At 32.8% G+C, this 25,526-nt stretch overlaps 1 protein-coding gene across 1 annotated transcript in view; it reads right to left on the bottom strand.

Moving 5' to 3' along the window:
* Positions 1-1,412: 1,412 nt before the first annotated feature.
* LOC145665965 (furin-like protease 1) overlaps positions 1,413-25,526 on the bottom strand; it is a 273,711-nt gene continuing 249,597 nt past the window's right edge. The window contains exon 13 of the mRNA XM_081733071.1: positions 1,413-10,492. Within this exon, the coding sequence (XP_081589197.1) occupies positions 10,044-10,492 (449 nt within the window). The 3' untranslated portion in view covers positions 1,413-10,043. The remainder of the gene's footprint in view (positions 10,493-25,526) is intronic.

Below are 25,526 nucleotides of genomic sequence, written 5' to 3' on the forward strand. Positions count from 1 at the left end.
TAGACCACTTAATAATTCAACTAGTCATATGGAGCATGGTTATGATGTAGCACTTTTCTATCTACGAATTATATTTTAAACAATTTTGTATTTTATTACTATATATGATTAGGGAAGCATAGGAGTAGAACAGGAAGAAGTAAATGTCAACGCCAGCCGGCGTCGAAAGTTTAGCCCTGTCAGAAACGAAGATCGGGATCCAGTCTTTCTACCTGCCGGTACTGAAAGATATAAAACTGCAAATAAACACAATTCTTTACAAACATCATTCTGTGTTTTATTCTATCAAAAGTTATGCAATTAACAATATATCCTCAACTGGTGCCACATACTGATATTTTGTATATGTGATCTAAGTAAACGAGATAATGCTATCTAAATATTTCATTGTGTGAGAATACGTGAAGTCAGTAAATGAATGCAATTGTCACCAAACAGTGCAACACAACTCTAGCGTACGATGTGTTTAGGAGAGACCATCATCCTACATCATAGCTGGCGAATTATTTTGGCAGAGCAGCCCTCCGACGTTTCTGGAGCCACTGTCTCTGCGAATATCTTAGTAGTGTTTATCTAAAAGAGACTAAACTATAATCAAAAATATGCTACACTTTTGTTTCATCTTAAGTTGAAGCGTATTATTTCTTTGATAGGACCACCACTAAACAATAAAAAAATATTTAAAAAATGAAATCTTGCAGTTTAACGTCCCAAAATTATGCACTTTAGGCTGAGAGAGACGGAGATTACGGCAAGTGAATGATGATGGAAGAATTCATGAAATGAGAATGTGGAAGGAAATGGGAGTACCGACTTTTTGCACATCTACTAGCTTCAACTGTCCAATGACGTTAAGCCTAACCCACTGCTACTCTCATACTCTTGAGATTTGGGACAGAAACCTCATCTCGTGCTCAAAAAACTTACTACTTTTTAGATTATCTGATATTTTCCATAAAAATATAGTTCTCTCGCCGAGATTAGTAGCCGATACAAGTAGGAAAATCTTTCGAGTTTTATGTCTCACGGTTATGCCGGCTAGGCTAAAGGAGACAGTGATGATGAGAAATGAGTGAAAATGGTGGAATGAAGAAAGTGGAAGGAAACGGGAGAATCCCGAGAAAACCCACGCACACCGTGTTTGTCCACCACAAAGCCTGAGATCGAACCAGGGTCCCCACGCACCAAAGTGAACGCTCTACCACTGAACCACCGCGGCCCCACAAATAGAAAGTCACAAATTGTAAGATTAACATAGACAATTTTTGTATGTATACTGCTGCCTTCTTTGAAACTATGAAGTGTATATCTTCAATACATGACAGCATTGCACTCTTAATGGTCTTAATGGTATCTTAGTATTTACAAATAAATGAAAGGTATTCGAGGATTAAAGATTAATACAACGTAAATAGTTTGAAAGAACATTACTTTTTATTGGAAACATTATCTTTAAAAAAAAATCAATGGACGGAAGACACATTTGCGAAGCTACAACATGTGCGAAACAAGACATTAATCAAAAGAAAAAAAAAACATTAAAAGAAAACAGCCACAACCGTAGTGCAATAAGAAAATAAATCTGATTCCTTTTTTTTTCTCATAAAATTAAACAATGTCTACACTAAGAAAGAACAATATATATATATATAATCATTCATCACAATTTTTGCTCATACTTTCAAGTGAAATAACATTCTTTTCACTACCACTCACAAATCACAGCACTATTTTATCTTTAAATGAATTATTTATATAGTTTAATTCCTTTGAAAGTCCGTACTTTCATTATTATGTGTCACATTTTGTACTAATCCATCATATGCATTCTATTTATATAAAGACTCAGTCTGAATCACTTTCACACTAATATTGACTAGTGTTTAATTTCTTCCATGGCTTGTAGTGTTTTATCAGTCAATACGTATTTTTTTAAAAAAAAAAAATACGTGCATTATTTCGCTTCTATTAAATATTGTCCCATATACACAATTGAGATGAACTGGATTCTAAACTGAAATTCTGGATTGACAAACAAAGTTGGCTCGTATCTGTACTTACTATCAGAAGCATTACATCAGATAAGTATAGAAACAATATTTAAACTAGAGTTCATTAAACATTTAAGCTAATTAAACTATAACACACTTATTTTGCTTCCTTTAAGTTTCAAAATGAATTTCCAAGGTTGATATACCTTGTATGTTAAAATTATTTGTGCTAAAACTTACAATTAACATGAAAAGGATCCTGTCCAGCAGGATTTCATTATTTAACATTATTTTTTAAAAAAATGTTTAAATTGCCACATACAAAGATACAAATAACACATTTTACTGTAATAATGTCAATAAGAAAGTCTGATGACCGTGTAGAGCAGTGATCGTCAAACCGTCGATCGCGAGCTACTAGTAACGCGTAACTTCGTGTTAACGCTCCGGTTGGATAATTTTATATTTACTAGAATTACAAGTTTATAGGCAATAAACAAATGTAAGATTTAAAAAAAAAAAGTTTGTAGTTCTTTTGGTTGGTAGCTCACAGTAGGATTTAAAAATGGTACGGTATTTCAGAAGCTTCATAAGTTTAGCGACTACTGGTATAGAGTGTTACATACTCTCTCTCTGTGGTGTTGTTAGATTTAGCTTCGAGAAAGGCAGTATTTCTGGTCAACTTATACGTACCAGCCTGCCATTGTTCAAAACTTTTTAACAACATGGAAACAAAGATAAAAAATGATTTCAGAAATGAAGGTCCAAGTATCATCAATAATAACTTTTCGCATTCACGTTTTTCTCTCAGTGGATTAGATCCTACAGTTTCTATTTCGAATTCTTTGCGACCAGGCAAATTGAACTTCGTAAGTGGTGCCAATGGCGACGAAACTACAGGGATGGTTGTCTCTGTTGAAAAAGTACCCGCCAGGACAGAACAACGCAGATAACCACTAAATAAACTATCAAAACTACATGTAAAGAAAAGAATGCCTCTTAAAAACATGACGCTACACTTCCACTACCCTGAATTTAAAGTGTAATCCTTTGGTTATGTAAGATGATTTTGAGACAGATGGACAATAACATCCCACGTACTTATTTTCAAACGATGTGCCGCGAAGAAACCACTGTTATGCTGGGAGAAAGTTAGGAGATTACGGAATATAATGCACACTTTATAGAAAAGTTTATGTCCTTTAAAACAGCAACAATAACTATTTTTCGTTATTTGATGGTCTCACAATTCCAGTTCCGTAGATAATAGTTCTATACGATCAAAAATATAAAGTAAGTTCTATTAACTGTGCAAAGAAAAAAAGTTAATTCCTTTAGCTGCACCATAAGATTTTAAATTACACAGTGCCAAAAACTGAAAACTATTTTGAAATGCTATATATCCTAGAAAATTAAATGAAATCTTCCTGTTTTACGTCAACGGTTATGCTGGCTAGGCTGAAGGAGACGGTGATGATGAAAAATGAATAAAATGGTGGAATGAATAAAGTAGGAGGAAACAGAATCCCAAGAAAACCAACGCGCACGTGTTTGTCCACCACAAAGTCTACTTGGAGTACACTAGAAAATGGTACGGCATTTCATGCGATATATTCTTGGTCTAATTATGACGTTCCATATCAAGAAACACATCAACATTTTGATTCGGTGACTTTTGTAATAAATTTCGTTAGGGTGTATTGTAAATTGCGGGTATTAAAACTTTTCATATATATTTATATTACTGGCAAATTATAATCCAGCCGGAACGTTCCGCCACCATTGCTTGATACGTATGAAAATTCAAAAAAAAAAAAAAAAAAAAAAGTAAAAACGTACAAGAGGATCTTTTTTTCTCCTTTTCTGTTTTTTCCTTTCTTCTAAAAAAAGATCAAAGTAAAGTTATTTACTTCGACATATGATATTTCTGAAATAGAAGCAAAACGTAATTAGATTATTGTAATTATACTATTCATTAAGCAGCACGAGAAACAAATTTCTATCATTTTAAATAATCTGTGTTCTTTCTTTTTATCTCATTTCCTGATGCAACAGTAAGAATCAAAGACATTTATTTTTTACCAGAAATAAATTATTTCACTTTTAGTTAAATAATTAAGTAATGATCCTATGTTATCTGCACTACTCACTTCTCTTCTACATTAGTAAATTACTGTTATATTAAAATCAATCTGGAAATTATACCGAAAAACAAAGGAACAATACTAATAATCTGATAAGAAAACCAACACCTCATTAGATATTGAATTCAACTACTTACAAAAAGAAGATAAAAACAAGCAACCACTTATAAGTCTTAAAATGTTTATCACAGATCAATCAATGAAAAAAACTAACATTTAATGTAATAGTAGTTTTAAAACAATCATGATACACTTTGAGATTGATATAATGCAACAGGAATGAAGTCGCGTATTTATATATTTATACTAGTACGTTACATAATTACAATAATTTTACCGTCAATGAATGATTAACGTAATTTCTTTAGTTTATTTTTATGAATTTTATAAACTGGCGGTGCGCAACAATATACCATACTGCCAACTTCCTGACACCAAAATAAGACAAAACGTATAGAACAACCTGGTTGCAGAAATCCATCATTTCGAAGTTATAGGCTGCCGAAAACATGAAAAAATGAACTTTAAAAGGTCCATAGCTCCAATACTATGCGACTTATCGTAGTCGGGTTAAGAGTTCACTTAGGAACTAATATATGTGCCCTATCAAAAAACCCATGTTTCAGAATCCTAAGGTGCTCACGCAACAATTTTTATAGATGGAGTTTGGGTACGGGCATATAATTTGAAGTACTCACCAACTACCTCTATAAAATTTGTTGCAGAAGTATCGCAGGATTCTGAAACATCGGTGTTTGGATAGGGCACATACTAGTTTCTAAGTGAAGTCTTTACCTGACTACTGTAGGTCCCATAGTATTGGAGCCCTGGACCTTTAGTTTTCTCCCGCTCTCTCTCTCTCTCTCTTTTTTTTTTTTTTTTTTCCTCAGGTTTTCGGCAGCATAACTTCGAAATGATGGATTTCTGCACCCAGGTTGTTCTATACTTTTTGTCTTATCTTGTTGTCAAGAATCACCTCCGTTGTCGGTGTTGTTTTAAAACACCTTGTATAATTTTGTTTGTGAATAAAATAACACATTTATATATTAGTTTAATGGCATTTGTATTACATCACCTATGGTTTCACAATGCACTTATAGTACAGCGTATTGTGAAAATATACCATTTAAAGGTCATTTATCAGAACGTGAATACCAGCATATCGATGCCTTAATTCTAAAAATCTGGTTATTACAATCTCACCTTTAAATATTGCACTTCCTTATTTATTTCTATCATCATACTATATATATAAGAAAACTAAATATTTATACGTAACATGAAAAAATTGGGAAGGCTTTGTCTACAAATATCAGAGCAGTATATTCTCTAATATTTTCACTTAAAATGTCCAAATAAACAACTCGTGCTCGAAAACGCAAACGAGATCAAAAGGTATTAAGCCTCCCTTTCTTAATTGGGTAATTAGCGAATATTAGACGAACACAAATATAGTTTCCCCAGACGTTATCACTTTAGAATAATAATGATATTTAACGTTCTTTACCTGCTCTTATAAATGACAAAATATGACTAATTTTACAATCTACAAAATTAGGTTGACTTAGGAACAAAGCCAGCTAATATGGCTGGTAAATATTTAACCAAAACAGATTTTAGAACTTGAAGATGGAAAATACACTCATTTGCCTATCTTCACGAACTAATGTGCTCTATAGGAGATCTTATCGTCGATATGGTAACTTTCAATTATTATCTTCTTACAGATAGAAAAGTACGTCAAAAGTATTATTTGCTTTTTAATAACTACAAATAAGTTTTAACTCGTTCCTTAAGTACCTGCCATACTAAAAATAATACAGAATTTACCATTTTTCTTTTGCTTGTTTTTCAAAAGTGAAAGGAGAAAATCAAATGCAACTTACCACAATCATAGATAATGTTATTCTATAATAGAAAATATGAACCTGAAAAATTTTCAGTGTTGCTATAACAACATTTCCCCCAAAATCTAAGTTAAGGCAGCGACTAGAGGAAAGAACTCAATTGCATTTGATTATCATGTTATTTTGGAATCCTGTGAACTACTTTTTAAATAACATTATTATGTAATTTTAATAAATGTTATGTTATGTTAAAACTATTTTGTTTATTACAAACTGAATAGAATTATTACTTAAAAAATAATTCACAGGAATTCAAGACAGGATATGTAATCAAATGCAGTTGAGTTCTTTCCTCTAGTCACTGCCTTAACTTAGGTTTTCAGGGAAATGTTATTCTGGCAACACTAACTTCTATGGATGGTAACACTGAAAATTCTTCAAGTTCAAATTTTCTATTGTAGAATAAAGGGAATAATTTAGTTTCCGGGGGTGGTTAACCAGAAGTAGTTAAATTTGGTATCGATCAATTTGTTTTGTGAAGCTGAATCGATTGATATATAGATTGTATATGTTTCATTGCTGATTATACACAGCCCTCGGAAACTAAATTAGGCTCAGTAAACCGGAAGTAGTTAAATTTGATATTGATCGATTTGCTTTTTCAAGCTGAATCGATTGATATATATATTGTATATGCTTCGTTGCTGATTATACCCCACCCCCGGAAACTAAATTAGGCTTAGTAAACCGGAAGTGGTTAACCGGAAGTAGTTAAATTTGGTATCGATCGATTTGTTTTGTCAAGCTGAATTGATTGATATATAGATTGTATATGTTTCGTTGCTGATTATACCCCACCCCCGGAAACTAAATTAGCCTTAGTAAACCGGAAGTGGTTAACCGGAAGTAGTTAAATTTGGTATCGATCGATTTGTTTTGTCAAGCTGAATCGATTGATATACATATTGTATATGTTTCGTTGCTGATTATACCCCACCCCCGGAAACTAAATTAGCCTTAGTAAACCGGAAGTGGTTAACCGGAAGTAGTTAAATTTGGTATCGATCGATTTGTTTTGTCAAGCTGAATCGATTGATATATATATTGTATATGCTTCGTTGCTGATTATACCCCACCCCCGGAAACTAAATTAGGCTTAGTAAACCGGAAGTGGTTAACCGGAAGTAGTTAAATTTGGTATCGATCGATTTGTTTTGTCAAGCTGAATCGATTGATATATAGATTGTATATGTTTCGTTGCTGATATACCCCACCCCTGGAAACTAAATTATTCCCACAACATTATCTATGATTGTAGTAAGCTCCATTTCATTATCTCATTTCACTTATGAAAAACAAGCAAAAGAAAAATGGTAAATTTGGTATTATTTTTAGTATGTCAGGCTCGTAATATTGAGATTTTCAATGTTCACACTACTCGGACTTAACAGGATTTTTCCCTTCTTCAGGTTGGTGCTCACCCATTCAGATCACAGGAATATATTCAACTGGCAAATATTTTGTTTGAATAACCCAGCATCAATGATGGTTGAGCTTATATACATATTTGTTCATTTCGAGATCTAATTTCGTATTTTTAGTTTCTTTCAAGAGCAATAATATAGAATATTAATCTAAAGCAGCATTTTGAATAATCTTGTAGATAAGTAATAAAAAAAGCTGCATTCATAATTATTCATATTGAAAACTATTATAGATTATTAATATTGGTAGCTATTATAATCTACTACTCTCCATAGTTGCCAAAGTTGTGTAGTTCATAGCTGCATAATTAGCTACTGAAGTCCAATTATATAGCAGCCACAATAAAATTAAGCTTTTCTGAACGTTTCTGACTATATAGGAGACAATTTTACTTACAGCTGCGTATTTATACCTAGAATATCTTAAAATTATAGTAAATTACAGAAGTTTGTATAAATTAGAAATGTATCTGTAAACTACTAGCTTACATTAAATCCAATATATTTGACTGACTACTTTTGATGCGCACTCCATATCACAAAGTAAAATTTAAAAATTTGTTGCACGTCATTGTTATGAGTATTTGATTTTTCATACGTATAAACGCACACGATATGTAATTGAGAAATTATTTTATTTATTTAGTGTACTGAAACAGCTATAAGACCACTTCACAGTGAATTCTTTAACAATGAAAATAAAAGGATATATTTGGGGAATTAGTGAAGGTCTGTATATTCAAGATATCATATCGGCATTCGCCTAATGGAACTGAGGTAAACCCGGAACAAAATCCCGCGGGATTTAAATCTGGAACTTTTTGAATGATAAGCTAGAACGATTACATACTTTAACTTTCATCAGATTCTCTAAGTTGAAGAGGTATTTTTAAAATGTTTCTTAACTTTTACCCTTTTTCATTGAAAACAGAAATGTGTTTCGGTATGAATTTGTAAGTTTTGTTTTAGTACTGACGTTATGAGAAAAAGAAGTATTATTTCTCGTGTTATTCACACACTGTGTCTGCGCACGGAATATTATTCACATATAAATCTACTGTGGAAATTCAAATTACATTTGTGCATTTGATCTCAAGAGGGATGACGCTATTTGCACAGGAATATACTGCTTTAATATGGTCTTCTACTTATGCTCGAATACTCTACAATTTATTTTATATAATGCAAATTAACTAGAAGATGTTTCCAGAATAATTTTTAGCCATGACTTTCCATCCATTACTCTCAGAGTTATGCCATTGGCTTTCTTGTGTGGAAATAGTTACTTAATTTTAGAAGCAGTCACACTATTCAATGATTTTTCTTCTAAATTTATGAATACATATTTCTACCAATTTAATTAAGTGCATTGCAAGATTATTCAAATCAAATATATTTTGCCAGTACATTTTCTTAGCGAGTTTGTAATACTATTACAACACATTAAACAATATTACCTTATTTGTAAGTCAGTTCAAATTATTTTCAGTCGTGATTTAAAACTACGCGAAAGTACTGTTTTCAAAGTACTAGTATATAAGGTTTGAATCTATAATTAAAATCATACATTTAGGTAACTGTGGAACTGTTTTCAAGGGTGGGGCTACATTTACATACAGTGTTTGCAAAGTTGTTTAAAACAAGATCACATTAAACAATGTTGTTTGTTCATTTTAGTGCTAAGATCTGAAATTAAATAAGGATCTCGTGCAGATCTAGTTTATGTTGACAACTATTTAACCTCACAAAGTACAATCCTCTCAAAATTCGTCTTTATATTGTTATCTAACAATTCCTGGTGTCAAACCCGTACTAAGTCACTAATAGGTATTTCTTTAGAGGTCTCAGAACGAATACATACAAGGAAATTTTACTTACATGCTACGACTTTTCACAATTACTAGGAATGCTTCCACGAGAAGTTTACTTCTTGACCTATCGAAGAGTGCAGTAGCCAAAGACTCAGAGGAAAGCATCGAGTTAGAAGACAATTAATTCACAGAAAATTAATTCACAATACAATTCTTTTTTACTTGCTTGATGTACTACGATCTACTTCAGTACATTCCTTGGTTCTTGTTTACTGTACAGTATCGCTGTCGTATTATTCAACTGTTCATGTATATTTCCTTCCTTACCTCTGTGCTGTATCAATTATTGCATATTAGTGATATCTGCATATCAACAGCTTCTCAGAAGTGTTCGCATTGCGGGTTTAACGCTTGTGCATAACATGGTGGCTTGTCTGCAACTAGTATTGAGTATACATATATTATCTATTAATATTTGTTGTGATCAACATCTTAGTTACAATGAAATTTGTTACAGTTTAGCATAATTTTCATTCACAGTAACAGATCTTTGTAAATAGTTGTAAACAAACACTAGATCAGCACATTCTCAGCTTTGAAACGGTGTACGTAGCTTTATTTTACACACATCACTCCAGTCTCCTAATCAAACTCAGTTATCCTATATTTATGTTTAAAATAACGTATTAGAAATGTATACCAGAGTATAACAAATTTCAGCTAGAATGCCCATTCATCTCAGCACTTTACTAGAAACAAATTCCTATTACTCTTCTTCGCTTGAAGATTCATATCCAATTTTTGTAACTGCTGTAAGTCCACCATCAATATTTCCGTTCAACATTTTGTACGGTTGATGCCGTCGATTTTTACGTAAACTGATACAATTAGTCCATATATAATAAAGCAGAGCGGCCACTATCAGTGAAACATTTATTGCAAACGCAATAAACGTCCAATAATACCATTTATTTTGGTGAAGAGTTTGCAGCAAGTTGATGGGGTAACAATACGTTTCCGTTGAGGATAAATTTACAAGCTGGGCGTCTGTAAAGCATGCTATACATTCATAATCATTAGATCCGGCACAGGCTTTGCAACTGTAATGGCAAGGAATACAAGATGGGTTTCCCTTGGCGTCTACACTGGTGTAATGTTGCTCTGGGCAGAATGGTTCACATCGTCCTCGATACAAGTAAAGTCCTTCGGCACATACTGAAATTAGAACACAAATAGTATTAACCTACAAAAAAGCGGAAATATTCAAAAAGTACCTAATTATACCAACTTTCATACATTTTCATTAAATCCTAAAACTGCACAAAATTGTCATTATATATACATAAAACAATGGAAATAGTAATGCATTTTAATTTTTATTTTATATGTTTTCAGAGTCTGAAATAGTAATGCATCTATTAAAACTTAAGAAACTTCACTTTTGTGTATTAATCGCTCGAAGCACATATTCAAGCCAAAAATTTCTTAATTTTAACTACAATGTTTGTATTTTAAAGAATTGTTTTCCGATGCTTAAAAAGGAAATTCATATACTATATAATACGCAAAAAATGAACTCATTTGGGATTGAAAGTTGAACTGAGCGAGCGAACCATGTTCACCACTACCGTAATGCGAAGTTTACTCAATGTAGATGAAACTGGCCCTGTCTAATTTGATTGATTGATTGACTTTTAACACTTTTAATCCTACGCTCGAGTATGACTTGGGATAACTTACTAATGTAAGGGACGAAGCCCGAGTACAGCTTGGTAATATTGCAATATATCCACCCAACAATACCAATAATAGTTATATTAACCTTAAAGTAGAATGTTTAAAGATTTATTTGTCATGAAATTCGCGAGCGAAAGTGAATATTCCTTTCTAGCGAAACCATCATCCCATTGGAAATGTGACCCAGAATCACGCGCACACAAAAGACATGTGTTAATACTTTCTGTCTAGTTCAATCAGGTATGAATCGAAATACATGAAATCCAGTCAAGATTTCTCACCAGATCAGCATTCCTCAAAGATATGATTTTTCATAACCAGCTCGCCTTAAAACTATCTTTACAATGATCATCATTAATGTGCAAAGTTCGACTGAAGTAGCTCAAACCATCTCAGATTAGTTCGATTAAGAAAGCACAGCTGTTAATGCTAACATGTGTGGCAGATTTTCACACAGCCGCTTAGAATATTAGCCACAAGGGCATTTAACCTACAGAGTTCTGAAGAAGGCATATAGGTGGGATAGATTCTCGACCGCTACTCAAGGGGTGACTAGTAACTAATCTCAGTTCAAAACTACGTTGAATATGACCATCTTGTTGTGTACAATTTAGCCAATGTAACGCAAGTTCTTGTCAGAAAAAAAAGACTTCAATAAACGTATATGTGAATACATAAGAGCTTCGCTCAGTTCAATATTTATTTGACCATGTTCTAAACACAACAGTCCTGTTTATGTAATGCGTTTTTTTTTTTTTTTTTTTTTTTTTTTTTTTTTTTTTTTTTTTTTTTTTAAAGAAATTCATATACATGTTTAAGGTTATGAATATTCAAGGGAATAGGCTACCCATTTAGCTACAGAGATTTTCTGTGCATTAAGGTCGGAACTTAAAAAATTAAGAGAAATATATTTCTATAAAGAAATAAATGCTTAATATAGGGCTATATATAACTCAATGGTACAACATTCACCTCTGGGCGAACGATCCCAGGTTCAATTCCAGGCTCGGTAAGTTTGTGGTAAACAATAGTGTATTTCTCTACATTGTATGAGTTATTTCATCGATTCTCTCACCATCATTCAGGTTGCACGTATCATTTGTGTTATTTAGCATGCATGATATAACGATGGGACATTAATTGGATGTTTGTTTTATTTTTAATTATTTAATGTGCATATTAGGTAATTTCAATATAGAAGACATTCTAATATTTTAAAGTCCCAAATTTTATCATTTCTTGTTCAATAAATAAATAATATTTAAGCATTCATATATCGACGTAGCTTAAATGCAGTTTAAGGGCAGAAATTAGTATTTGATCGAAACTGAAAATAAAATTTAACTTAATAATATGACAAAATAAATGGCATACATAATACATATGTATACAAGTTCATTCTATTTTTACTAGTTTCCTCACTTTCAGAGTAAAAGAAAAAAAAATATTAAGTATCACCTATTAAGCAATATTAAGTACCACCTTGAGAACACTGACTATTCTACTAGAGTGTATTGTCAAGAAAAATATGACACAGTAAACATGAAAAATGATTTCTTTGGATTCTGAAATATATTCAACACTAAAGAACTAGGCAGGGAATGGATATTAAAATAAATTCTGACTACATTGCTTACGATATATATACTTATTTATTCTTAGGCAATGTAATCAGAATTTGCAACAGTTTCATACTTAACAGAAAATGTATATATAATATCTAGGCGTGTTATTTGTATACGAAAAATGTCCAGATCTATTGCAAAAACTAAATTACCTCGCCCAACACACCATATATTATTAAAACAAGAAAAAAATGTAATTCACAACGGTGCTATTAAAATAAATATTTAGTATCATATGCTGACAAAACTTTCTAGTTATAATGCTTCAAAAAGCAATACTATATACGAATAACTATTTGACACACAATACTTACGATATTCCTTTGTTAGTTACGTTAAAAGAAAGAAAAACATTTATTAGTCTCTAATTTTCTCTAATATAATATGTATAAAATTTGCAAGTTCGAACAAGCTCTTTTTAATGTAATAAACACAGACACAATCTCTTCACAAATTTTGATCTTTACCTCAATACAATTTCATGCTGTTTTTTTATTACATTTTAGTAACGTAAGTGTTCATAGAAAAATAACTTTGCTTAGTACTAAGAAAACAAATACATGCGTTATTTTAAAAATTAATGAAAATAATATACATATGTGTAATAAATTGATTCAGGAATCTACATCATTATATTTGTATCTATTATTATTTTTACACTCAATACTAATAGGTATGTAATAATATTGGAATAACAGATAAATTTGATCGCAAGACTGATGAAACTTAAACACAAACCTCCCATTTCCTAGGAGTATTCTGCCAATTGTGGTATCAACAACATATCTAATTTTCTGTGTTTATGATGCTTTATTCTTCAAGCCCCTATCAACCAACTGATTGCATTAGTTGTGGAAGCAATTCACTATGGAAGGGTATCTTGATGCACAAATATACTTATTTGATATCTATATATATAATATAGTACCTATATATACAATTTATGAAGTTGTATATGTACAGGGTCGGCCATAAGTCGCTTCACAAAACTGCATTTGAAATAAATTATTTATCAGCTTCGAAACTATGAAATTATCACAAGTGATTAAATCCTTAGAAAATCACTTTACAACGTGTTGTTCACGAACCACACCATAACGTATTGTCAATCAATCGACTACTGCTATTCTAGTCAATTGAAAACTGAATAAACTACTCGTGTCAAGCGACTCATGGGCCACGCTTTAGCGTGTTTAAAGAATCATCAATAGATATCCACCTGAACTGGCTCTACAACTAACTACCAGCAGACAATTAGCTAGTCGGGTTTGAGGAATGAAACATCAAAAATACAAAAACGATCGTATTCTGGTGGGGTGATTTGTTGAGCATCTGTTTGACAAACGGGAGGCCAACATTTTAGTCTTCGTCAGTCCAGCGACCATATTCCTCTGGATTATTTCAATACTATGTTACAATTTTACTATGTGGGGTTATTGTAAATATTAATAATATATGTGAACAAGTATCTTGCAACAATAATGTTAGATCTTATGATATTTAAGAAAATATTTTACGCTTTCATTGTGAATTCCATACACCAACACACTTGTACAACAATCATGAGATTACACTCAATACACTTTTTCCTCCTGACTGCAAGCATGTAAGCTTTGTAATGATGATTAAGAAAAAGAAATGTAAATTACTCAATTACTTTGCTAAATATAGTTTCAGCTAAAAAGTGATTTTAGCAAGACAAAATTTAACTGCGTATCTATCTGGGTTATTGAATTTTATAGTGTCGATCACCAACACGTACGACAACTTAATGTTTTAATCAGTCAAGAGCATTTGCATAAATGAAAGAATAGAAGTACTTTTCAATTGTGCTTTAATACTTTCCTGGACGATAATCTCGACCACTTTCCTGTGGTCTTCAGCAAGTTCTTCTACGATTTAAAATAGTATCCTTTTGTTCCTACATATTCTTGAAAATAAATTCACTTATTTGTTGTGTGTCTTTAGCACATTTCAGTTTTAATAACTATATATAAAAAAAAAAAAAAAAAAAAGATTCAGGATAAATTAAATTAATGAAAAATATTAAGTAAATTATTTACTCATTTGTACACAACCAACCTCCTTCACTAAGACAAACAGTCGTGTTATAATTTGTTCGCAAACATCAGTTTGCCAAAACTTATTTTCACGTAAATTTCTAGTTTTTGACAATAGAAATAACATGACTTGCCTCTTAATGCAGAAGGTGAATGTTTGTGTACGAATGTGTAAATAATTTTCTCCAAGTTCTCCTTAATTTAGTTTATCCTGAATCTTCATTTGTGTATAGCATCTGAACCTAAGATTACATATAAAAATAAGCGAAGTTGTTTCCATGAATACGTTGGAACAACAGAACACTAGCTCGCACGGCGAAGTGTTCGAAATTATCGTCCACGGAATAATTAAAGCGCAGAAATTGGTAATTTTATTCTTTCACTCTTTTCATGAGCTGCGAAAAATTCAAACTTTAATTTAATATATAAATAGTTTTCTGTAGTGTATATTCCTGTAAAGAACTTGTACAATCAAGAAGACGCAGTAGCTCAGTAGTTGAGTGCTTATCTTTGTTAGTGATGAACTGACAGATATTTCATGAAGACCCTTAATGCTGATACTTTGTTCCCATCTCTCCCTGAGAAAAATATCTAAATGCAATACTAACCAATTTCGATCCCAGTTCACGACACATAGAATTAGTTTTTCTCATTTACTCTCGTTTCCCCTGCATTTGATTGTAATTTTTTTTAAGCTTTATTTAAAGTCATCATTCTCTTGTATTTATGTTCTCTAACCTACAGGTTGAACTTGGAATATTAAACATTTAATTTCGTGTATAATAGAGGAGGAGAAAATTCTCCTTTACGTAAACTTGCCTACCTGTATCTCACCTTTATTTATTTCAATCGATATGAATTACAAAGAAACCGATTCTTTCTAGCTGTCATAAGATACTAGCGAATTTATGTACAATAAGTTAGCTTCATACAACTCTTCCACATGCTTATATATTAATGGCCCAATAAAATCTGTAGATATCTGCCTTAAACCTTGATTCTTTGAATTCAAGCACTGAAGCAAGAATTAACTTTAGATACACAACACCGCAAACCGAACATGTAAGTAATGAACAATACCAGTTTCGTAAGTTTAATAAACGATTGAAAATTATGTTAAGAAAAATACTAAGATGAACTAAAGCATTAGCAGAAACTTGTTAAAATGTCCTTTATATAGATTTTGCAATAAATTAAATTATTTTTAAAAGTATGAAATATTCAGGCTAAATACATGGAAGTGCGTCGGGACCGTAATACGGCAAATTGTGGAGGCGTTAAAATATTAAATAATACTTTTGATAAAGTGGATACTTTCAAATATTTAGGATCAATATTAACAGACGAAAATCATATTCACGAAGAAATTAAATGTCGACTAAAAGCAGGGAATTCGTGTTACTATTCGGTTCAAAATCTCTTGTTGTCGCGAATTCTGTCGAGGAATTTGAAGCTTAAAATATATAAAACGATAATCATGCCTGTTGTTCTGTATGGTTGCGAAACATGGTCGCTTACTCTGAGGGAAGAACATAGACTGAAAGTATTTGAGAACAGGATCCTGAGAAGAATATTCGGACCCAAGAGGAACGAGAATGGGGAATGGCGGAAGCTTCATAACGAGGAACTACATAGTTTATACGGTTTACCCAACATTGTTAGGATCGTCAAGTCTAGGAGGTTTAGGTGGGCAGGTCATGTAGCTAGAATGGAAGAAAGTAGAAACGCTTTCAAAGTCTTGACTGGTAGACCCATAGGAAAACGACCATTAGGAAGACCTAGGCGCAGATGGGAGGATAATATTAAGATGGATCTCGCAGAGATAGGAATACAAAGTAGAAACTGGATCCAATTAGCTAAGGATAGAAGTCAGTGGAGAGCTTTTGTGAACGCGGCACTGAACCTCCGGGTTCCATAGGCCATAGAGTTAGTTAGTTAGTTTTTAATATTCAGGCTGAAGTTTAAATAAGTAAAACCATCAATTAAAGCAATTTCTTAGTTTAATAAAAGTAGATTCCTATACTTTCTTCATTCATTGTGAATTTCCCCATGTAAGAGATCCTTTAAAAAATTAATTCAATATTAATAAGCAAGGTGATCATTGAGCGAAAAAGGATCAACAAGCAGTGCTAACTACCTCCAAGTTGTGCAGTAATTACGTTGTACTCAACCTAGGAGTTCGTTCTGTAAATTTACTTACACCGAACTTCTTGAATCATAAATACACGAACTGAATTAATTTAATTGTTCTAAGGTAGGATTTAGTTTTATATATATATATATATATATATATATATATATATATATATATATATATATATTTTCCCGGTTCCCTCTATTTAATCAAAATTGTTTTCATCCCATTTTACAACAATGTGAACCACAGTACATTATTAGGCTTTAGTTAAACAAATTACGGATTTGAATTCTGTTATATGGTATATAGCTTGAAGTTGTCTATGCTTGATGCTTTTGTAAAATGAAATTTGATTTAGGGATCTAACCGCATAGCGATCTACTTGATTTCCTTCAGTTGGAATTTAGAGACCCTAACGGGAAAAAAAAACAAAGCGATATGTATAGCCTTTCAGTATGCGAAGGGAAAGAATACAATGAAAAGATAAATAAACGCATGAAAATTGTCAATGTACTAGGTAACTTTGCAGAAAGTTTCAAATTTGAATTTGTTTTTGTATTTAGCTACAAAAAGTACCGCTAAACAAAAAACAGTATCTAGAAGTGGAAACAAATATTTACAAAGAAACTGACACGTTGGCTCAGCGAATTAACGAAAGCAGAAGACGATAGAAGTTTAATATTCTGTTTAATTTTACTTCACAGGAACTTAATGCGCCAGTTCAGCACTGAAATTAAATTAGGACATGACCTTTAAGGTGATCTGGTACCCCTAGCAACCTTGAAAGTTAGTCCATTTAAAAAGCATTGCAAAGTTTTTCACTATTTTCTTCTTTATTATTAAAGTTACAAACGTCAAAATTTGAACAAACCTAGAGGAGACACATATCTATGCCTTGTGTGTTTTAGATTTTGAAAAAAACACAGTTAAAAAGCTTCCATGTTTGACTTTAAAAACTTGGCAACGCAGATGTAACCCTCCCACTCAAATTTTGAGTTGGTGTCTCCTTTTGTTGAAATATCTATTGACTCCTGTGTGAACCTCCCTGTCCGCGTTTAGCAGTCGTCTTTCTGCCTGTCCTTCGAGTCGTGGTTGCTTGAAATGTGAATATCGATGGATAATCACTTTATGAGTGACAGCAGGAGGGATAGCAGTACAAATGTCTGTGCCGTGAAAAGACAACGGAAAGCGAGATATTCCTGCCGACCGAGGAAAAATATCGCACGACCTTCGGCTTCAGAAACAAGAAAAGAGAAGAAAGAAGTGCTATTGTGTTTCATATTTCTGTGGTTATTTCTTTCGTTTCTACCTTTATTTCAATACAGTATTTGAATGTTGAATGAAAGACGATAAATCGAACGGTTGATAGGCAGGTAAACAGATAGAAGTAACATATATATATATATATATATATATATATATATATATATATATATATATATATATATATATATATATATATATAGAGAGAGAGAGAGAGAGAGAGAGATAAGCATATAAATGCAGAAAAAATATTTTCTAAAAATGATAAATAACTAGAAACGATATATAGGACCTAACACATCAAACTGAAGTTCTTGAAAAGTATGTACATTAGTAAAAAAATACTTTCAAACAGTGGCGTACTTTAAGATGTGTTGGTACAGGTTGTACTCTCTCCTTTCATATCTATTGAAATGAGAAGATTTTAGCTTTCATCTTGGATCAACAACAATCTTCCTGTGTGGAGAAGGGGCTTACATATACGTACGACGACACATCACAATGTTTAGAAAATGTAAATGAGTAGAGAATATACACACCCAGGCAGAGGTCCCTATTTTCCCCTGAAGGTTACCATTCTTCCCATTTACTGTCCTCCCCTCAAATTTACCATTCTTTATTATGACAATTACTTATTTAAAAATGTTATTCATGCTAAGTTCTCCTTCATACTTAGTGTTCATCAGTCGGTGGCTATCGAGCTCAATTCCCCCCCCCCCCCCCCGAAATAAATTTGTTATATTCACAACTTCATTAAAATTTGTCGGCACCTAAAAGGAAAAATATAAGTGCTTATTCTCATATTGTGCATACCCCTTCCCGAAACAAATTCCTAAATACGCCACTCGTGTTCATAAAAGCATCATTGTGGTATAATTAAAATTCGATTGTTCCACTTTCAATGACAAATTATGTCCCTCCTCTAAAAATAAATAAATAAATAAATAAAATTAAAAAAAAATCATAGGTACAACCTGTGCTCCAAAACCTGACTGTAGGCACCCCTGTAATCCAGAGAAGGCTAGGAAATGAAGTTTCTTTGTTTAAAATCTTTCCCAACCCCATAAACACCCCCTAACACCAACCAAACTTTCTTTACACACATCCCTGGGCGTAACAAAATACATTGCTTCCTTTGCGTTTCTGTAAAAATATGTATCACTATTCTAAATGCTCTCCCTCTTGGGTTTTGAATACCTCACAAAATAAAATTCCCAGCGTACTTACTGATTAAACGGGAGACTCAGGTGAGATGCCCGATTGCAATACGTACATTTCCAGGGTTTCCCAGAGGGAAGTATTGCGTCGCACACTACACCACACATCTTTTAGGTGAGGACTGTTAATTTTATGCAAAGATTGAAGACTATAAAGAAATGCATTCCAGTGAAATTAACAATAAACAGAGAGACGGACCACCGAGACTGATTGGAATCTAAAGATGTGGGGGTGGACAGTGTCAGAGGAAGAAGTCTAAATCTGTTCTACGAAACACAATACTAAGCGGATATTATTATTATTATTATTATTATTATTATTATTATTATTATTATTATTATTATTATTATTATTATTATTATTATTATTATTATTATTATTATTAGGGGCTCTATAATTAAACCTGACTAACGAATATTTCTGGCTACGCGTATGCCTTCAAACATAAGTGGAAAACATTCTTGCGTATCTTATTTTATCCTGTAGGGATGGCATAGAGACTTGTAGGCGGATCCTGAGGGAAGGGTCGTTCGATACCTCCAATGACACAAGCACCAGTGATGCAAAAGCTCAAGTCTGTACATATTAAAACTAAAGTAACCCTAAGTAGCAGTGTTACAACTCACCGCTACTCCATCCCTCAGGAATCCATCCTGGATCCGTCCCTGTGTCGTCTGGAGTCGAAAATATGTCATGTGAAAAGAAAAGGTATGAAAAATGTTATCTTACAGCCTTTTGCGTCGATTTCCTTATAAATTGTGAGAGGCCCGTCCTAGTGTGCTAATTGACGAGGGGATGCCAGGGATTTCTCCTCTGAGAAATTTTTATCCCCCTGCAAGAGAAAATTTTCATTCCAGACAGGAATAACTTTTCCCCACTCTTACGTGTGTGATGGCTGGGTGCGTATATGAGTGAAATTCAGCCGCCCTGGGAAAAATATTCAATTCGCACACTGACCCGTCGAGTTATCCAATTTCTATATAACGTAGTGAAGATTTTTTTGCGAAATAAAGTAGTGGTGTTTATTTTGTGAAATAAAGTACCGGTACTGAGGAATCTACTTACATAGTTGTGCAACTACGGCGGGGGTTTGGGGGTCTGCTCCCTTCCTAAATTTTTTAGCCCCTCAATCCACAATGCATCCGTATGACATTGATATGGAGACCCAGAATTGTTACGATTGTTCCCCTAGCATATTTATGCTCCCCAAACTTCAGTGGCTGGTTGCGAGCCTGGTCAACAAGGTTTTCACAGATATTACATAAACAAATTTGTATAATGCAAAATAAATTTACTACTAAATCATGCATAGGGATGCGCACGAGACGAGTCGAGACACGGCTCTTCTAATAGAGAAATATACATTTTTCGAGTCGAGACATCACTTTTACAGCAAATTTTCGAGACGAGATAACCACAAATCTTGTCTCGTGCCATTCCTAATCATGCTCAATTTTAAAATAAGCCAACATCATTTACTTACAAGAACATAAAATGTTGCGTGAGCCGTTACCCAGCTTTATCAAACTTGGTTCTCTTCTGTTCGAACTCACAATGAAAGTTTGCACAAGATATTTCACACGAATTTGATCGAGGGTGTATCTATACACATGATACCCAGGTAGAATCTCACAGCCTTCAGGCGCCTTGCGAACTTCATTTATTAAAAAAAAAAAAAATTAAAATTAGGAAATGCTAGTGTGAACATTACATGGATCTATATTGTTTTCCTTCTCCGCTTCCAGGAAAAGGGAGATATAGACATTACACATGAGTATATGGTAATTTATACAATATTGTATTGTCATCGGACATATGTGCATGAAAAATTAAAAAAGTTCTAGGGGATAGTATAGAAGTGGCCATGTGGACAGGCAACAAAGAACGAAAGTGATTTTTAAATAAGCAGGCCCCAGGAATTTTGCCCACATGCCATTTTACTTGATCATATTTCCCTCAAAAAATATTCATGTAAATATCTTTCAATTATTTCTGAAGAGAGGGTTTTGACCTCGCTTTCAAAGGGTAATTTTGTCCTAGATTGATTCCAATAATATTTTTTCTATAATCTTTCCCAAAGATCACAAACTGACATCTATACTATGTTATTTTGCGGAAATGGTAAGCTGACAAGCGACAACTACCCTTCCAGGAATTCGCAGAATGAAAAGAAAGAAAAAAAGAGAGAGGGAGAGAGATGAGAAAAGAAGGTTTCGGTTGTACTGCTGTTTATGAGTCACCTGATTGGAACAACTTGAGCGAGGCAGAGAACTGAACTTGCCGCTCGACTCGGGCGGAAAGGAAAAACTATACCGTCGCAGGGAGTTCAGGTCTTACTGTTGCCATGTTTCCAAAGTTGAAGATAAAAGTTTCCTTACTGTGTTTTTTTCAAAATCTAAAACACACAAGGCATAGATATGTGTCTCCTCTAGGTTTGTTCAAAGTTTGACGTTTGTAACTTTAATAATAAAGAAGAAAATAGTGAAAAACTTTGCAATGCTTTTTAAATGGACTAACTTTCAAGGTTGCTAGGGGTACCAGATCACCTTAAGATTCTTACAAAGAATCGAACCTAGGCTTTCCGCGCCAAATTACTTAGCCAAAATGGAGACCAATATTCTGGAAATATATTTTGTGGTCAAGAATTACCTAATCAAACAATAAGGAAATTAAAGAGAGGTAGTAAATATTTAATCTTAAACAGGAAATTGAAGTTATTTTACCACGAACTATCTTCTTACATGACGGAAAGTATATTCAGAATGAAAGCAGTCAATTTAAAATGTCTTCGAAGCTACGACATAATAATGATAATGAGAGAGAAAGAGAGAGAAACGAAGTCAATACCGTATACGAATGACTGTTTCAGTTCACACTATATTATACATGATCTGTGAGTGAGTAGAACTGACAGAATCATGTCATCTTACCCCAATGCTATCATTTTATTATTCAAAGTCTTACACATTTATGGCAATACCAATATGTGTGGTTGTTTCCAATGTAACAAATACATATACATAGTATTAAAAGTAACACATTAATTTGCTGGCCTTGTTTAGTGTACTTATTTTATGTTTGTAACTTAGCGTAGTAACCGAACCACATATATTCTCCAGGGATCAAATTCGGTTTCTAACATCAAAGCCGGCACTATTTTTATTTCCCATTAAAAAAAAAAAAAAAAAAAAAAAAACTACACACCAGGTCCATATCTACGAGGGCATGGGGGCCGCCCCCCTAAATTTTTACTTTTCCCCCTAAAATTTTCACGGTAGCCTTGCAAATGAACTGTAATATAGTGATTAACTATAATATGGTTGGATCGCCCCCCTCTAACTTCTACCCCCCCCTATACTTTTGGGCTGGCCACGGGCCTGCACACACTGATATCAAATTTTACCTACGTAATACAAAATAATGTACGTGACGAGAAAAATACTTGAACATACAATGTGCCAGATATTAAATATATATTAGTCTACATTCTTAATTCGATTGCTGCGACTGAATTGTGTAAAACAGAGTAGCCATACAAAGTATGTAGTTTGACAAACCCAGCACGAAGATTAACCCTATTATCGAATAGCATTCGACTCATTTGGTAAAAACATATTACTTAATATCAAATTGTCAGCATAAAAAGCAAATATGCAGTAGTTATGTTAAATATCTCACAAAACATTAGTATAGCAACAAAAAAAGAAAAGAATACAACACAATTACACATGTACAATAGAAATTAGTATCTTTTTAGCAGTAAGAACTACAATGTGTTAGTGCTAATTGGTTAAAAACATCTAGAATAGAAATAAACATAAATGTAATATTAAATATAAAGGTCTTCAAAACTTTTGCCCAGCAACTGAAAAAACACACAATATTGATAAAAGCTACCAACCTGTACTTGTTGAAACAATTATATTCATCCGAAATATTACGAAAACAATTAAATGGCCTACAATTATTAGGGAGCAGATATTTTCATATACTAAAGCCTCTAGTTTTAATTGTACTAAAACCTTAGATATTTTCTACATTCTGATTCAACGAGGGACAAAGCAAGTTTCCAAATTATTCATTATAAACGATTGAAGGTGCGTTGAAGTGACCGAATCCTTTGCTTAATCTAACTCACATTACTTCCAACAGCTTCAAAATTGTTCGCATTCTATTATATGTTCAACATTCTTGCTGAGTATGGCCAACATTAGATAAGACAGCATTAATCTAAAAATCTGCTCCTTAATAATTAAAAAGAGAATTATATTCGTATGATCTTTATAAATTTCAGAAATAGAATGAATTTTCGGAGAAATACTGCAAAATGGCAAAAGAAAACTACGACTAAAAATAACAATAAGAATCTTAGAACGAATCTACAAGGAAGCAACTTCTTAGTTTTGTTGCTTCACAGTATTCATACTCAATAGGAGCAGTGTCACGATCGAAGTAGCTAATTTATGGAAATAATGTTCATATTATTAACGATAAAGAAAATGAAGTCTAGTATTTACTTTTTGTCTCATAATTATGTCCTGCAAACTAAAGGAGATTGTGAATTTAGAATATTTTACATGAAGTTTGTGGATAGAAATGGGAAATAACTGATTAAATTCACGGATATGATGTTCTATATCACAAACTCTTACGGATCGAGATTGAATCAAAGACCTCTAGCATCAAAAGTGAGTGCTCTATTTACTGAGTTTATGTTCTCCAGAGTAAAGAGACTGCAACTGTTCAATATTAACTAAATCTTAAATAAGGGAAACCAGAGAAAAAGAAGAGTTATATGTATTGCATGATTCCCTTACGGTATAAAATATACAAAGATTGGTGTACGAATCAAGTTTCATGCTAGAAAACAGAGTTGGATTTAAGATAAAAATGAAACGAATACATTTAGATGGAATAAGAAAGAAAAAGACAGTCACAGTGAAGAGGATTTTTTTAAATAACTTCCTGAAAGTTAATTAGATGAAATAAAATGACTGATAGTTTTAAAAATGTATCAATACAAGGAAACATAAACGAAACAGAAACAGATATAACATTGGAACATAAATTTCGTTTATTAAAATAGAAGTGCAGCATAGAAAAACCATTTAACTTAAGCATGGTGGTGGAGTATGTAAATCAGTACAGTAGTATTAAAAAAAATGACAACTGATATTCAATTACTTTCCAAGCAATTTTACTTTTGTATAATGTTTCAAAACAGAGTGTTATTTGCTTTTCTATTCTGAAATTATACTTTTCACTGGACATAGTTTGAAGACAGATTAGTTTACAAATTGCATGCATACATTAATGCCAATAAGAGTAAATGCTAGCAATACAATTTTATTCTGTTGGATATAATATTTATCTACTATCTATTAGTACTTATGAACTACTTTTACTTCCGTGTTTAATAAGAAGCCCAATTTTTTCTTCTACGACGTATACTGTATCTACAAAAAAGGGCAAATTGCATATCAAAAAGGATTTGTTCGAAGTTTTTCTTTTATTATTTTTATTTTTATTTTTATTTTTAAAGCTTGCATGTGTGAGTACAGAGCTTTTAAGCGAAAATTAAATGGTTAGATATTATTGAACGAAGTTGCAAAACATACATGTTCATAATCACAAACACGAACCACCCAAACCATGCTTTCTAAAGTACTGAATTATATGGAAAGATTATTTAATAACGTGTAGAAACGAATGTTACAAATGCTTCAACAATTTCTATTTTTCTTCAGACGTGTAAGGTAAGAGCAAGGTTCCATCTAGATTTTCTCTTGACAACATTGGATTGATCACACATTATCAGCATAGATATCAACCAAAATTTTGTAAATCAATGCTTACCAGTTTGTAAGGTAATATTGATCCGTCTCTGATTCTATTCTTAGATGAGGCCACGTTTTATGTTTCGGAAAGAGTGAAGAGGCAAAACTGCCAAAATTGGGGGCTTGAAAATCTACACGAGTTCAAGGTACATAAACGGAGTAGTCCTCGAAATCAATGTGTGGTGCACAGTTTCAACAGACAATGTAATTGGTCGGTTTTTCTCCCAGGAAGTCACGATAAGTGGTAACGGCTATATAAACATGCTGCAGACATTTCTTTTGCCAGAACGTAAAGCAGATATGCGTCATCAATAATGTCCACGTGCAACAGGATGAGGCACCGCCACATTTTGCTCTTCAGTTTTATAGTTT

This window comes from Thermobia domestica, chromosome 12 (assembly GCF_964235325.1).
Source record: "Thermobia domestica chromosome 12, izTheDome1.hap1.1, whole genome shotgun sequence".
NCBI lineage: Eukaryota > Metazoa > Arthropoda > Insecta > Zygentoma > Lepismatidae > Thermobia > Thermobia domestica.